Here is a 16,674-nt window from a genome sequence, read left to right as displayed (position 1 = left end):
AAGAATACATTTTTATTAGAAAGATTCTTTGTGTTACTAGCCAGGTTTTTTTTAACAAGATTTCCTATTTTTGGAACTGTTCAGGACTTGCGTGCTTGGGACCTCCTCTAGTGTTATAACACTACATATATGCAAAAATCTTCTACTATGCATTATATTTACTTTACTTTTAATAGTGCAATGTATGGAAGAAACAGACCATAAAATATAAATATACTGGCATGTATTCTTTTATTTTTGGCTGCTCAAACATCTGTATTTTGAAGATAGGCTACAATCGTGATTATTTGAGCTATAAATCATATGAAAGAAGGTGCAGACCATATTAATCAGGCATAGTATTAAGTGAGCATGAAAAAATGATATTTCCTTTTGGATGGAACTCATTCAAGGTCATCTGAAGAAATGGTAGTCAGCCATAGTACAAGCTGAGGAGATAATGGCTATAGAGAAAAAAAGAAAAGGAAAACTGTTAGAAAGGCTATTCAAAAGTGAAAAACATGAAAGTAAAATGACAGAAAGTGTGATAAAGATAAAGCAAGAATCTTTGATGAACTGCCTCAACTGGCTGTATGATTAGCCTGAAGAAAGAAAGAGGCTTTACTGGAGAGCCTGCAATGGCCTGCTTCATTCACATGACTCTGCAAAGTCAGACATGAATACTTGAGTTCATAAAATAGAGCACATGCAAAACAGCACAAAGTCAGAAAAGGGTAGGTATGGGTATGACCAGAACGACAAAGTGCATACTGTAGGAGTACCACAACAACAGGCTTAGAATGTGAAATAGAAATATTTAAACGCAGAAGCTAAAAAGAACAACGAGGATGATTTTGGTCATGTTTACTTTTGCTTAACCTTTTTGTCTTTGCTCAACATCTGCTGTGAACTCATCTGGCAGAATATGAACTTACTTGCTCTTTTTGCTATTGTTTTATGAACCTTTTCCTTCCAACAGTTCATCCTGATATTCAGGTTATTCTTTTCATATGTATGAATCAATGTTTTGTCAATATTGTCAGTGGTGTTTTGTCCTCTCACAAAAATGACACTGAGTCACCAAAGATACATCAACAGAGAGTGTTAGACAAAGAAACAGCACATAGTGCTGAAATACGTCATTGGCACAAATGCCTTACTGCACAGCTTGCATAAGCTGTAGCTCATTCATCAAAATTTATAAAGTAACTACCTGCCTGCATACACTAGGTCTTTACGAGCTCTAGGAAACAAGAAATTATTTAAATGCTAAAATAATTGTCAAAATAAACGAAAAGAAATCGAACTTGATTTGAAATGATGAACTGTGGGAATTCTAAATGATTCAGAAAAGGTGATTATCTTAACTGCTTTCCCAGGCTTCCTTTCAGTGGAAAACTCACTTTAGTGACTTCAGAAGCAGATGCGTGAAGTCATGCCCAATATGTTACATTAGAGCGTTGTGGCTGTTTTGAATCCAGGGAAACAATGGAAGATTGTCAAGCTAAATAAACAATATCAAAACATTATACAGAAAGCAATGCTGTCATGTAAGTTGTGTCAATAGTACAGATCAAGGAGATTTTATTCAGCTACACATTTTGCTTTACGTTATTTAAAACAGTTATAGTATTTAGCTTTCTGTAACATGTTTCTCACTTTTTTAATAATTTGATTAATTTTAGGAACATGTATAGTTAGGGAAAAAAACTACCAGTTGATAAATGATCATTAATCCATCTTCTGACCCACTTTCTTTTACCAGTATACAGCCAATGTTGGTAGTATAATGCAAAGGGCAGAAACCAACCTTAGAGAGGACACCACTCTGTCTTGGAGCACACTCACAGATATACTCAAATTTGGCAATTTTGGAGTAGGCCGTTACAATAATGTCTTTGGGATCTGGAAGTACACATTTATTATCAATCTTTAATTTAATATTGTTTTTTGTATCAGTATGCTGCTGCTGGAGTATGTGAATGTCCCCTTGGGATTAATAAAGTATCTATCTATCTATCTATCTATCTATCTATCTATCTATCTATCTATCTATCTATCTATCTATCTATCTATCTATCTATCTATCTATCTATCTATCTATCTATCTATCTATCTATCTATCTATCTATCTATCTATCTATCTAGTACACATACTCAGATGCAGGGATAAATCTGCACAGTCTAGGCTGTATGGGAGCACTGCATTACTTTTCTGACAATTAATGATAATAATAACCAATAATGTTTGTTACTAGCTGTGCTGTCTGTTAAATAACTGCTATATGGATCAGGAGGTTTTTGTTTTTTTTACAATAGCATAGAGTTTCTTAATCTAGGAGTATGTACTGTTATGGAGTGAACAAAGCACAGCCTCAGAGTGTCATCATTTCTTTTTGTGTTGTCTTTGTGCACAAAAAAGCACAATGACAAAAGCATTGTGTTCATGATAGCGTAATAACAGTTGCTCAGAGGGACTCATGCGAAAGGTACACTGCATAATTATATAGGCTTCTGACCCGTATTTGCAGTTTATTCTACTTCATGGCACCCAGTGAGAAATTAAAAATCATTCAAAATATCTTATTTGTTTAGCTTTGTTCTTTCTTCAAAATCCCACTGAAGGTAATGCATTGGTGGCTAGGGTGGTAAAAGTTATATAAGAATGAAATGAAAAAGAATTTAAAGAGTAAAAGAAAATGCAAATTTTCTTGATAAAGTTGAGTTTGAATAGTCCAGATTACAGGGTTCAGGTTGCACATTTTTATTCTCTGAACCATAACTCTCTGAATTGAAGAGCATCACATATTTTGAATACTTCATATTAAACAGTCGGATTAGTTATCAGGTAAATAATGCTAGTATGTGAAAACTAGTGTAACCAAGATGGAGTACCCTGATAAAAATATATACCTACATACATTCATTCTCAAACACACCTGATCCAATTCAGAGTTGTGGCATGCAGGGGCAACACTGGATGCAAGACAAGAAACACCCTTGAGATGGGTGCAGGTCACACAGGCACCCCCAGTTAGGTAGGAAGCTGTGGCTTTGTTAAACCACTTGCTCACATGCTATAAGTCCCTAGTTAATCTCTGCACGTATCTCTGCCTTCATGTAGTCTGCTAATATGATTTTTTTTAATTTACCAACAGTGTTACTCTGTCATCATCTCTGCTTTTTTGTGGCTAACCTTGACCTTTTATTCTTTCTGTGTTGTGCAGCTTGTCCTGATGGCTCCTTCACCCCTCGAAGAACGCATTGTGGTTCTGCAGAGACCTAAGACTTTGGCATTGCGGCTCAGCCCACCCCATATCCCTGCTGAATCTGCCACAACAGTTCCCAGCAGTCAGCAGTTTTCGAAAGAGAAGAGGAACTCTCCTGAGCTGAAGAAGCCGCCACCTGTACAGTCTCCACCAATACTAGGCAGGGAGCGAGCAGGGATTGGTTTGGAGCGTACTGGAGGTGGTGCATTGAAGGAACAGGGCACTAACAAAGGCCTTGTTGGGTCAGCTGGACATAAACACACACATACTATCGATATTAAGCTATCCCTGGTTGGACTTGAGGGAAGCAGTGCAGGAGGAAGAGGAGGAGGAGGAGGTGCTGGAGGTGGAGGAGGAGGAGGTGGTGGTGGTGGTGGAGGAGGAGGAGTGAGTGTTGCAGCTAGCAGTGTTTCACAAGGAAAGCCCCACACCCAAAGAAAGGTCTCCTTGCATTTAGATCTTAACCAAGTTGAAAATCAAGCATCTAGTAAGGAGTGCAAACCACCGAGACAAACAGGAACTGTTACTGTGAGTGGGGGAAGCCAGAAGTCAAAAACTACTCCCAATTCTTCTTACCCTCACTATTCCAGAGTACTGAAAGACATTTCTTCGAGTAAGGAGAATTCAAAACCTTCCCGTTCCTTGTTGGACCATAGTGTTCCACAGCAGCAGTTGCAACAGCAGCATCGTTCTTCCCGTTCCAGAGATCGTCACTTTACTGCTCCACGTGGATTTTCTAGTCCTGAGACCTCTTGCATTGCAGATCTTATGCACCCCTTGAAGTGCGGGTGTCGTGGCTGCTGGCGATTGATGCGTTGTGGAGAAGATGGAGGAGGAGCCAGTCCAACTTCGTCCCTTTCCTGCCGTCCTGGCCGAGGCAGTGGCATTGGAAGTGGTTTCAAATCACTTGGAAGCTGCCTCTCAGCCTCCACTTCATCCTCCACTTCTAATTCTAATTCTTCAACATGTAAAGCCAGTCTTCTGCACCCTCTTAGCTGTGTACCATGTTCTGGAAGTGTTCTGAGCAGTCCAATTGCACTCAAGAAGAAGCTGGGAGGATGCTTACCATGTGCTCCTATTTCCACTTCCTCATCTTCCTTTAGAGCTTTGCAAAGTTGTGTCGGTGGGTGCAACCCTTCCATCAAGTCGGTCAGTTCTTCCTGCAGCTTTTGTAGTAGTGATCCTATAGTAACCTACGATCCCCGGGGTTCCAAGGGTAGCAGTGCAAGTAGGGGGGCTCTGAGTAGCAGTATAACTGATGATGATGATTACAGCGTACGTACTATCTGGCCTGAGGAGTTGGCACGGAAGATGTCGAGGTCTAAAATTCAACAACAGCAACAGCTTCAGCAGACAAGAACAACAAACCCTGTCATTCTCGACTGTAGAAATCTGATGGAGTACACAAGAAACCATTTGCAAGGAACAGCCATGCACTTCACAGACTCTGCAGGGCGGCGTAGGCTGCAGCAGAGTAAACTGGCCGTCCTTGACTTTATCACCTCATCAACGGTTTCAAATCGAGAAGGCAGAGACTCGCTTAAAAGACTTTGGCCAAAAGACCAAATTAACTATAGCAATGGAGAGCCATCTTCTCCTCCTAGTACCTCTCCAGTTTCCTCCACGGGTACTTTTCCTGTCCCAACACCAAAAGATGTTCCTAGCAAGCCCCAGCTGTCTTCCCAGTCTTTGCACCTCGTACTGAACTCTCTTAACAAAGAGCAAGATGACAGCCAAGCTAAAGGTAATGACCTCTTTGCTGTCTCTACTCTTTCTGTGTTTCTTTGACATGTCATATCAGATGATTTCACAGTTGAATCCTTATTTTTTTCATTAGTTAACTGAAACAAATTGACATATTCCATTCATACTTTTTACAAACCTAATGTCAGCCTAGTAATAACAAAGATTACATTGATATTTGGACCTTCAGATAGTGTAGGGAAATAAAAGCACCCTTAACCCTGCCTCACGTCAATAAGGCAGTGAAGGACAAAGTTAACTTAATTAAGGATATATACATTATAATTAAATAACAGAAAATGTTATTTGCTGTTAGTTAAAGGCTTGTTGTTAGATAATGTTGTTAGTAAAATAAAACGGGCTAATAATGTACGTGCAGTATGCATAGAACGCATGGGTTTCTTGTATGCTGATCTTTTCTCTTGAGCATTGAAATGGGTGCACAGGCTCTCCAGGGTTTATTACAGATCTCATCAGTGCCATGTCTGTATTTTATAGAGTATGATTCTAAACCTCACAAGGCACTCTACAAAACACATTATGTAACAAGACAGAATATCAGAAAGATGACAAAAATTGAAATTGTAGGAGGCATCTATAGATTACTTCGCATCCACTTAGAAAAGATACAGGCAAGTGAATGCACATTGGAGTTGACTTACAGTAAGTAGTGTGGTAGGCAAAGAGACACTGGAACAGCAGATCTACTGTACAATGAGAGATGTGGGATTCTTCATGTGCATTATCAACATTATAGTCAATAGATCCTAATAGACAGAGGTAGGGAGTGTTGTGTAGAGTAATAAGTGCAAGAAAGGTTCTGAGTGTTAACTGACAAATAATTGACAGAAGCTAAGAATGATAAGATGCACGAAAGCATATAAGACAAGTACATCACTTCATTTGCAAGACAAGTTTTTATTTGCTTGGAAACATTTGTAAAGCTTGATGAATTTTGTACATAACACTTAGTCTGCCATCAGGAGTTAGCAAATTTGGAGCTGATTGGTTATCAGGGTAGAAAATAGAGGGAAAAAGGAAGAGGCGTATATACAGCTTTAAACTCATTTCTGTCAGGCATCAGTCAGCCCTTATATGACATGGCACTTTTCACAGAGCATGCCATCACATAGTACTGTATACCATAATGTACTTTTAACAATGATAAAATTAATCATTGGATAAGTAAATGTGTAAAACTTTCAAAAAAAGGCCATCACTTTATTTTTTTAGTCAGCCTACTTATCCTTAATGTGGACCCCAAAGATGATGAGTTTAAGCTGCTGCTTAACCATCTTTGCCAATGGATATGGAAGCTGAAAGGGATGCTCCTGGACTTCTTTGAGCTAAAATAGACATGACTCTCATATTTGGGAGCTGTCATTTATAACCTCTTGGCTTCTTTCTTTGGAAAACAGGAGTGAATTTATTTCTGCAGTTATGGTTTAGTCTCTTTTTTCCCCACAAGCTCCTAAGGAACTTTAACATTAGGAAGTTGATGGCTATGTTTCTCTACTCAGTGTGTTACACTGCGGAAAATACCCAAACTCACTCACTTACACAATGCTGTGATGGGTGCTTTACAGCATACCTGTAAGTCTCATTGCGAGTGACATTTTACATTTTACATGTTGGTTGCACATGCAAGTAAGAATTTCACTGTACTCTGTACATGTGATAATACTACTGCTACTACTATAAACAGGTATTGAGTTCTACATCACACTTATTCTGCACAAAGCTGACATTTCTACCTTGCAACAGAACGGAACAAAATGGTAATGGTAAAGAAACTATAGTGTAATGACTAGGGTCATTTTCAAAATTGGGACATAGAAGATGAACAGATGAATTCAGCTTATCTTATCCAAGGATTAACTTGGGTCATGGTTTTGTCTGAAAAAAGCATATTATGTTACTTTGTGTGGTGTGAACATTTTTCTTAAACACCATTTTAATTTCTCCCGTTGTTGTTTTAGTAATATGCACTGACCAGAATTAGACACTTTGCACCCAATGTGGAAATATTTGAATTGTAGGTCTCTACCAGCCAGCCTCCACTTGATCTTAAGTTAAGTATAATTGGACTTTGGTGGTCAGCAACAGAGGGGCAGTGTTGAGACTTTTTTATACTGTGTAAGATGGCGTATTATAAAGTGAAATAAAGTAGTTTTGTGTCTTTTCTGCCAGAGCTGTAATATTTGGCAGGCCACTGGGGCAGAGAAATGGACCCAGTGGAAGGGTCAAAACCAAATAACTAAATGATCTTGTGACGTAATCCAATCTGTAATTAAGAACAGTAAGAATTCCCTAGTTCTTAATCTTAAGTGTTTTAACAAAGCTTGAACTCACAAAAGGTTTTGATTTGTTATCCACAAGGTTGGAAAATTGCAACAAGCAGGTCACCATCTTATATAGTGGCAATCCACTGATGTCACATACCACAACTTCTAGAAGTCATACAATTGCAACAGAACACAAGCTGGTGCTGTGCTAAACATAAAATTATAATATGAAAAATAATCAGCTCATCTAAAATTAAACCAAAGCCAAAAAGTAAAACAAAATTCTTGTTATGCATGTTCAATGGCCTTGAAATCTTCATTTTTAGGTTTTAAAGTGTAATTCCATCTATCCATCCATCCGTATCCTAACTACAGGGTCACGGGGGTCTGCTGGAGCCAATCCCAGCCAACACAGGGCGCAAGGCAGGAAACAAACCCCGGGCATGGCGCCAGCCCACTGCAGTAAAGTGTAATTGAAGTCATGGAATCTTGTTTGATCAAACAAGTAATTCTGCTTTGCCCAATTAAAGAAATGAGTAGTATGCAAACTGAGGCTGTCAAATTATACAAACATTAGGATCTTGTATTCTGACATATTCAGATGTAGGTTAATATTTCTAAGTGCTACAACGTGTACATTTGCGTTTAACATGCCTTTGTATGCTTCATTAATAATAATATTTTTGCTCTTTTTCTTGCAGTTTGTCTGCCAAGCATGCAGCACTTACTGTTAGTGCACTAACACTCCTTTACAAAAACATGACTTTCTGCACATTTAAAGTGACGTGATCAAATTGAAAATGCAACTGGGACACTTCATATACCTGTAATGCATGTAGGAAACCATTACAAAATTACTGAAATATGTTAAATGCACTTCTTACTTTATTTGCCTGCACCATGCCCTCTCATTCAACCCCTTTACTCCTCTGTGTGCCTTTCTGGTCTTTGGGTACAAAGATGTAACGTCAGTACCCAACTGTATGTTATACAAAGTCAGAAATATACCAGTTATTTCCCATTGGGTTTCATGAGAATGGAAACCAGCTTTTGTTTGCTACGATGAATGCTTAACAGTTTTAATATAAAATAACAGCAAATTGGGGATTTCAGGTTCAAGAGTGAAACACCACAGGATCAGGAGGAAAATTATACTTTCAGGGCACTGGAGACCTGTTTAAAATCTGTTGTTAGTATAACCAAACAAGAGAGCAGTGTGATAGAAAAATCTGTTTTTATAAATGATGATACAAACTAACAATTAAAAATAATAAAAGTGCTGATTGTGGAAGTGATGTGCAGAAAATATGCATGATACAGAAGTATTGCAGTATAGCATGTCTGGAGTAATAGGATGCTGAAATCTGAGTGAGGTTTAAAAAAGGGCCGTTCTTTTACAATTGAATGTCAGTGTTTGACTTTGAATAAGAATTTCTTCATATAGATTTGAATTATATTAAAATAGTGATGTTCATTCTGGCAGCCCTAGTACAAACAGTCACTGGGGCCTGATGGCCAAATACATTTTCTTGCATGTTACTTTGATGGATGCTCATTAGGGATGAGAGATTTGTCAGTCACAGCAGCCATGGTTAATGATCTTTAGGGTAGAAGTCTTACTTGTAAGTGACAAAAAAATAAAGTGTCATTTGCTTCTTTCTAGTGCTGCTGCTTTGCAGTAAGGAGTTTGTGGGTTCGCTTCCCGGGTCCTCCCTGTGTGAAGAGCACTTTGAGTAGTGAGAAAAGCACTATATAAATGTAAAGAATTAAAAGAAAAGAAAAAGAATTATTAAAAGCACCTGAACCTTACTGACTTTCAGATTGATTTCAATCAATGATTTTTTATTATCCATACAGTATGTTCGGTGTATTAAGCATACTTAAAGCCTTATTGTAAGTACTGATCATGCCGACTAGGAAAATTATAAAAAAAAAAAAAAAAAAAAGACCAGTTCAAATGAAAGTCTCACACTATATGTCATTAACTGTAAAATGTTAAGGGTTCTCTGGGTGAGAGCTGTGGAAGGCAGAGGTATTCTTGGTGTAACTGTTCACATAGAATGAGTCAGACAACAATCGGATGTAACCTGCTTTTAGGCTGCCGCAGTGCAGAGTCATACTGGCAGGTCCATGTGACTTTGTGCACATAAGGGGCAGGTGTCCTGTCATCAGCTAAGGTAAATTTATGTTAGCAGTGTGGAAATGTCACACTGAGCAAAGATTGCACAGGTGGCTTGTTTAACAGTGGTGTTATGTTGTATTATCAGCAGCACTGTACAAATTAGAAGTGCCCTTGTGCTTGAATGCCGTGAATAGTGGCAGCTGTACCACTCCATGCCCTTTATAGGCTTTCCATTGGTGAAATTGAACATTCAAAAACTGTGCCAAAATGAGTACATTAAATTGATTCATAAGGTGCTTTAATACTACTGTGTACAGTATTAAAGGCAAATAGGTAACAAAAGTAAGGCTAAGTTGATTATAGTCACCAAACATATTTCACCAAGGATTGATAAGACTGGCAGGAAACACAAACCAAGATGATAAGACATTAAGGTCTGTGATAGGAAAACTTTATCATACATTAAATAATGTGAGGTATTTTGTAATCTTCCTTTTTATTGGGTAATAATAAAGCATATAATGGTTGACATTTTATTTCCATCCATTATCCTACCCTCTGTATCCGAACTACAGGGTCACGGGGGTCTGCTGAAGTCAATCCCAGCCAACACAGGGCACAAGGCAGGAACAAACACCGGGCAGGGCGCCAGCCCACCGCAGGGCACATGCTTGCACACACACACCAAGCACACACTAGGGACAATTTAGAATTACCAGTGCACCTAACCTGTAGGTCTTTGGACTGTGGGAGGAAACCGGAGTACCTGGAGGAAACCCACGCAGACACGGGGAGAACATGCAAACTCCACACAGGGAGGACCTGGGAAGCGAACCCGGTCTCCTAACTGCAAGGCAGCAGCGCTACCCACTGTGCCACCCCGACATTTTATTTGAATGGCAAAAACAAATGTATCAAATGCTAAAGTAACTTGGAGTCCCATGTATGTAGAGCTTCAGTCCATCTGTACAGGTTGCTATCTCCTCAAAAATCCTCTTTGTTATGACACTTTACATTCACTCACTCATCCACTCCCCACAGAATTATCTCCATTTTTCCATCCTGAATGACCAACTCCAGTGTTAGCTGGCCTTCTCATGGGAGTACTGTACTTTTTTATCAACACAAAGTGGTAGCATCTTGAAGGATTCAGTCAGCCAAATAAAAGTACTAACTCCCTCTGGTGGCTACATACAGAACTTATAAAAGTATTCACATTTTATTGTTATACAGTGTTAAATCACAAAGGATTTAATTGGGCTTTTCAGGCACTTGTAAATAGAAAAAGATTCTGATGCCAAAGTAACACATATCTCTGCAAAGTGATCTAAATTAATTACAGATATTAAACACCTAATAATTGATCTAATTGATCACAAAAGTGTTCAGGTCAGTACAGTAGTTGAAATACCCTTGACAGCCCTGAGTCTGTGTGCACAGGTTTCTGCATCAGCTGCACACAACTGGACTCTGCCATTTTTGATCTTTTTACTTTGAAGTGAATGCCACAGATTATCAGATGGATTGAGATCTGGACTCTGGGTCGGCCACTCAAGGACATTAACATTGTTGTTTTTAAGCCATTCCTCTGTAAATTTGGTTTTATGCTTGGGGTTGCTATCTTGCTGTAAAAAAAAACAGTCTTCTCCAAGGGTTCAGATTTTCTTGCAAACTGCATCAGGATTTTCCTCCAGGATCTCCCTGTATTTTACTGCATTAATTTTTCCTGCGGCCCCCCAAACAAGTTTTCCAGAGCCTGCTGCGTAGAAGAGTCTCCACAGCATGATGCTGCTGCCATTATGCTTCACAGCGGTGATGATGTATCTTTGATAATGTGTAGTGTTCAAACATGGTGTTTAGTCTAATGGCCAAAAAGCTCAATGTAGGTCTCATCAGACCATTTAGCCTTCTTCCAGCAGGCTTCAGAGTCTCCCATGTGTCTTCTGGCAAACTGCAGCCAAGATATCATGTGCGATTTTTCTTTTTTTTCTCTTTGCCACTCACCCATAAAGCTGTGACTGGTGAAGCAACAGTTGTTGTCTGCTCAGTCTCGACACCATCTTAGTCAGTGTAGCTTGTGACTCCTTCAGAAGAGTCTTTGGCCTCTTAGTGGTCTCCCTCACTGGTTGTCTTCTTTTACAATCACTCAGTTTTTGTCAGTGGACTGCTCAAGGCAGATTTACAGCTGTTTTGTACTTTTTCCACTCATCCACTAACTTGTGATATTCAATCCCCTTTTCACTGAGTTGCTTAAAGTGTCCTTTTGCCTTGTGTAGGTTAGGCCATGATAATGACTTGCCACATGTTGCAACTACCAGATACATGAGCATTTCTACTACAAGCAATTGAAACCCCATTAAACTAATTATATGAAATCTAAAACCAATTGGATACCCCAATAATGATTTAAGTGTGACATATTAAAGGAGGTAAATACTTATGTGGTCAATGATTTTGTGTTTCAAATTTCTAATTAATTTAGACCAGTTTGCAGAGATCATTTTTCACTTTGATGTTGAAAGAGTCTTTTTCTGTTGATCAATGTCTCTCTCTCTCTCACTCTTTCTCTCTATATATAAATATATATATATGTGTGTGTGTGTATAGATATATCCACTGTGATTAAAAGTTGTATAACAATAGAATGTGTTTTGTTCCAACCAGTTTAACAACTAGTGGTTAAAGTTTACCTATAATTGCTCTTTGTTTAGCTGACCTTTCCTCCTTCTCTTAGATTGCATAGAGAAAGTTGCAATAGTGTATGATGCAAATATAAGAATTATTATTTGTATTAGCTGTCCTACCCATCTGAAATCTAAGGATGGAAATACTTTTTGTAGGCACTGTAGATGGTTTTACAGGTTTGATCATGATTCTGTGTTTGAAATGTCAGTGTCCTATCTGGCCAGCTCTTATTTTGTGTATGTTCAGCTAGTAGAAATTTAGACCCTATTTATCAGAGTGATCTCACTCTGAGGATGTGGAATTGATGTATTTCTTTGGCTGCTTCAGCTTTCCACACGTAAGCATGATTCTAAACTGTCCTGGCAAGCATAAGCGTGGGCATTTGCACATGTGTGTCATATGATGGACTGTCTGTCCAGTGTTAGCACCTGTATTGTGCCCAGTGCTGCCAAAATATCCACTTTCCAGTCCCAATCCAGGACTGGAACATAGTTGAAGGGATGGACGACTGAAGCTATGCCATCTCTGCCTCCATCTATTGAATTTTTTTTTCTCTCAGAGTACCCCTTGGCTAAGCAGTAGTCCAGTTACTGAATACAATGGGGCATGATTTTAATATGGGATATCATTCCAAAAAATATGCTTTAGTTGTAGATATTTCTCTGTTTTGTTTCATACCTAACGCTGGCTGATTTTTCACCTTATAATGTGCGTGAGAGTGTCAGATCAGCATGTTGCAGAGAACTCCCAAAGCAATCTGTCTGTATAATGAAGGTCTCACTGTGCATCCAGCTCACACTGGACCTTGAAGCAAATTGTCAAAGAAAAAGACCTATCGTGGGAGACTGGAATATAAAGTACCCATCCATCCCTTACCAAATCTACTTAGTCCATTTTAGGGCTGCATAGAACAGAGCCTATCCTTCCAGTATTCAGAAGAGAGTAGTAAAAAGTGGAAATTAAAAACTGCACTTGAAAAGGGTTTCTTTGTTTCACAAATTTAGATAAAAATATCATTCAGTATTTCTACTGAAACCTTCTCTTAATCAAGGTCAAAAAGATGTCATCAGTGTGCCCCACATTATCAGAATAACAGACCCTCCACCGTTACCAGTTGAAAGCACGGTTGCCCAGCACAGCTTCCTCCAGTGTACTGGTCCTTAAATGTATTCCTACCCACTGCAGTCGTCATGCACACATATAGGAAAAGAAAGCTGACTGTGAAAAGCAAAAAATAATCAAGTGTAGTAACAGTCCAATAGAGTCCCAGCTTGGGATGAAAGCTGAGAGTGACGTGTGGAAGAGGAAGACAAGTCCCCACCTGTAGTAATGAGGGGCAGCACAGTGACAGGAGCACATTACGATGTGATGAGTCAGAGCTCTGCAATATGCATTTTACAGTTTACAAGTCCATGTCGTAGATCCACCTTCCTCCCAAAGCTCGTCCAAGTGGAGCTGAATTACGCCTGTTCTGAAAAGTACTCTTTCTATGATTTGGATTTAACTTGATTTTGGATCACATGTCATTGCAAAGTCCTTTCTGAGTGCTGTTGGTAATTTTTTTTTTTTGCCATCCATTCACTGGCAAATTAAACAGGCAAGTGGAAAGCAAGAGGTGTGCACTGTCAAAGGCAATACAAAAATAAAACAAAAACTACATTCCTTGTATCTTAATTTGCATCTTCATTAAGATAAAGTGGGTCATATGGTGGTGCAGTGGTTGCAGGTCCACAAACCCGGGATCAAGTCCCAACGTGGGCACTGGCTGGTTGCTGCCTTGTCACTGTGATCCATGTCCATTAGTTGGATTAAGCCAGTTTGAAAATGGATGATGAAAATGAGTGTTGAGCTGCTTTAGGATAAAATAGGCGAGATTTAAATATGGTGGCATGCAGTTGTAAAGCTGGAAGGAGGCTTTGCCTGCACAATTGTAATTCATCCTGAATCTACTCTGGAAGGTTTAATGGTGGGATAACATAGCTCCAGATAATTGGAGATGTTCTTCCTTGTTTAGATGTGTGCTGGTGTCCTGCACATTCGTGGGGGGCCTGCTATTGAATTTGTGGTTAGGTTAGGTTAGGTTTATTTATTTAGTCATGTTTACACAGGAAAACATGAAATTTGCCTTCTCAGTTGCATCTAATAACAGGTAACAGACAGAATGAAATAAAACAGACAAATAGAAATAAGAAAGGTTAAGGTAAGGCAGTTAGCTAAAACATATTTACACCAAAAAAAAAAAAAGGTAACAGGATATATATCAAAACCTTAAACATTATCTCCGATATTTCTTATTGAAAAGACGTATGGTACTAGGAAGAAAGGAGTTTCTGGAGCGATTTGTGTGGGTTTTCAAAGCAACTATCCTTCCTGATTTACTGAAGTTTAGTTCTACATGTAATGGATGTCTATCATCAGTTGAGATGATTTCCAGTTTCTTTAGCATTGCCCTCTGACACACAGTAGTCAAATCATCTACATCAGCCCCAATAACTTTAGCTGCATACTTCGTAATCTGCTGGAGCTTTTTTGAGTTTTGGTTTGTCAGACTATTAAACCAGGCAATGAAACTGAAAGTGATCACAGACTGGATCATACTGCGATAGAAGGACAACATGAGGTCCTTGTCTACTTTAAATAGTTTGAGTTTATGGAGGAGAAATAAGCGCTGGTTGCATTTAGAAAATAATTTTTTTGTATTTGTATTCCAGTTAAGATTGTTATCTAGGTAAGTTCCTAAGTAGCAGAGTATTATAAACTCTAAACAGCACTATGAGGTGTAAAGGCTTTGGTGCCAATATTGTTGTACAAGGAACGTAGGATGAAGAACATTTGGTCAACCTGGACACACTTTGTGTTTTTATTCCTCTTTATTCATTATGTGCTATTCTGTAAAGCAAATCACAATTGCACCTTCACTTTTCAATGGCAGAGATTCGGCCCTGGGCCTCAGGTGACTTCTCCACCAAGGGGGTAAGTCACACTCGTCACTGTTCTCCTCCTTTTTACAGTGTGTGGGGAACATTGTGCTCAGCTTTGACTGTTTCAAGGCATACATTAAGTGCTTTAGGTTAACCGCTTGGGAACAGAGTGTTTTGTTTCTGTGGGCCAGCATATGGTAAAGCCATGGGGAGATGCAAATCAGCCGGACTGGAAATTAGTGGCCTGGGATGCGTAAAGGTTGGAACGTCCTGATCGAGCCCATCTTACTAATTTACAGTGTACTCTTGCCTTGCCAACAGACCAAATCCCCTAGTGTGTGCTCAGCCGAGTGTGCAAAGCTATGTCCCAGGGTGAGCAGCACAGCAGACGTTTGACATGTAGCCCAGCTCAGCAAGTTGTCATAGTGAGCATGCCCTTCAGGTGCAGCCGTGCAAGACAAGAGCTGAAACGAGGAAAAAAAATGGCACGATGGGGGTTGTGTCAGCAAATCTGTGTAGTCCGCCCAGTTCTCTTCTTAATTCCTAATAATTATTTTGTGAATAGTTGCAGCAAATAAAACAATTGTATTTAAAAACAGCATTGCATTAACAGTCATTGTTTTTTTTTGACGGTGCTTGCTCGCTCGGATGTGCTTAAGCCAGTTGGTAACTGGACAGAACAGCTCTGGGTGTTAAAAATGATGATGATGATGATGGTGACAATGCTGGTGGATGAGACAAGGTCAGTGAAGAGGCATTCTTGGGAGCTGGCTCATTATCATAAAGTTGAACAAGTCCGAGAATCTGCATGTGCTGCTGTCTAATTAGGCTTGGGGCGAGAGATTATGGCGCTTGAGAAAAGATCTATTCTCATTCTTCTGCAAGCTCTATAAATAAGCGACATGGAGCTGCACTTGTCATTTTGTGTAATGTTATCTGTGCATTCTCCCCAGGGTCCTGCGGGGACAGATGCACTCTGATGATGTAATGGTCCGCTCTTCCTGTCGTTTTTTTGGCCTGGCTGTGTGGCTCATTGCTGTTTAAAACCCATGAAAGGAAAAAAAGAGGTGGGGTGTTGATGAATGGGGCTGTACGGCCAAATGTGCTTTCAATTGCTTTTGTCTTCAGCTGACTGCTGTCTTCAATAAAGAAATTAATATCAGTTTATTCTTATTGAAGCAGCACTCTGGCCATAAATTTCAAATACATCTTGAAAAAAGAAACATAAACAGAAAATAGTGAAGTATAATATTCTACATACAAAAGTTAACCAACATAGACTGCAGACAATTCTCAGGCCTACGTCTGCCAATTCAGGCTTGTAGAAGAGGAGTTGGATCCTTTTCTGGAGCACTGGAGACAAAGAAGGAAACAGTCCTGGACAGGGTACCAGTCCATCGCAGTGTTCACTCACACACACACACCCTCCTGTGCACACATGTGGTATATATGAGTGCTTCTAAGTCAAAGGAACAACAGTTTGATAGGTGAAATGTTAAAAGGTCCATCATATGTGACAATGCATCCTTCCAAAGACAAAGAGCCACATTAGACATGGAAAAGAAAGAATAGAGAATAGAGAAAAGAGAATAGCAAAGAGAAAAAGAGAATAGCATACATAGAGTAATTAGAAAATAAAAATAATGCTACAATTAAAAAGCATTGCACAA

General features: G+C 39.2%; 1 protein-coding gene across 1 annotated transcript in view; it reads left to right on the top strand.

The window, feature by feature from the left end:
• Nucleotides 1-16,674, top strand: part of si:dkey-175m17.7 (dual specificity protein phosphatase 10) — an 82,179-nt gene that overhangs the window by 39,247 nt on the left and 26,258 nt on the right. The window contains exon 2 of the mRNA XM_051932346.1: nt 3,207-4,992. Within this exon, the coding sequence (XP_051788306.1) occupies nt 3,216-4,992 (1,777 nt within the window). The 5' untranslated portion in view covers nt 3,207-3,215. The remainder of the gene's footprint in view (nt 1-3,206; nt 4,993-16,674) is intronic.

The sequence above is a fragment of the Erpetoichthys calabaricus genome, chromosome 1 (genome assembly GCF_900747795.2).
Source record: "Erpetoichthys calabaricus chromosome 1, fErpCal1.3, whole genome shotgun sequence".
NCBI lineage: Eukaryota > Metazoa > Chordata > Cladistia > Polypteriformes > Polypteridae > Erpetoichthys > Erpetoichthys calabaricus.
Note: the sequence above shows the minus strand (reverse complement) of the source record. Positions and strands in the feature narration are given on the sequence as shown.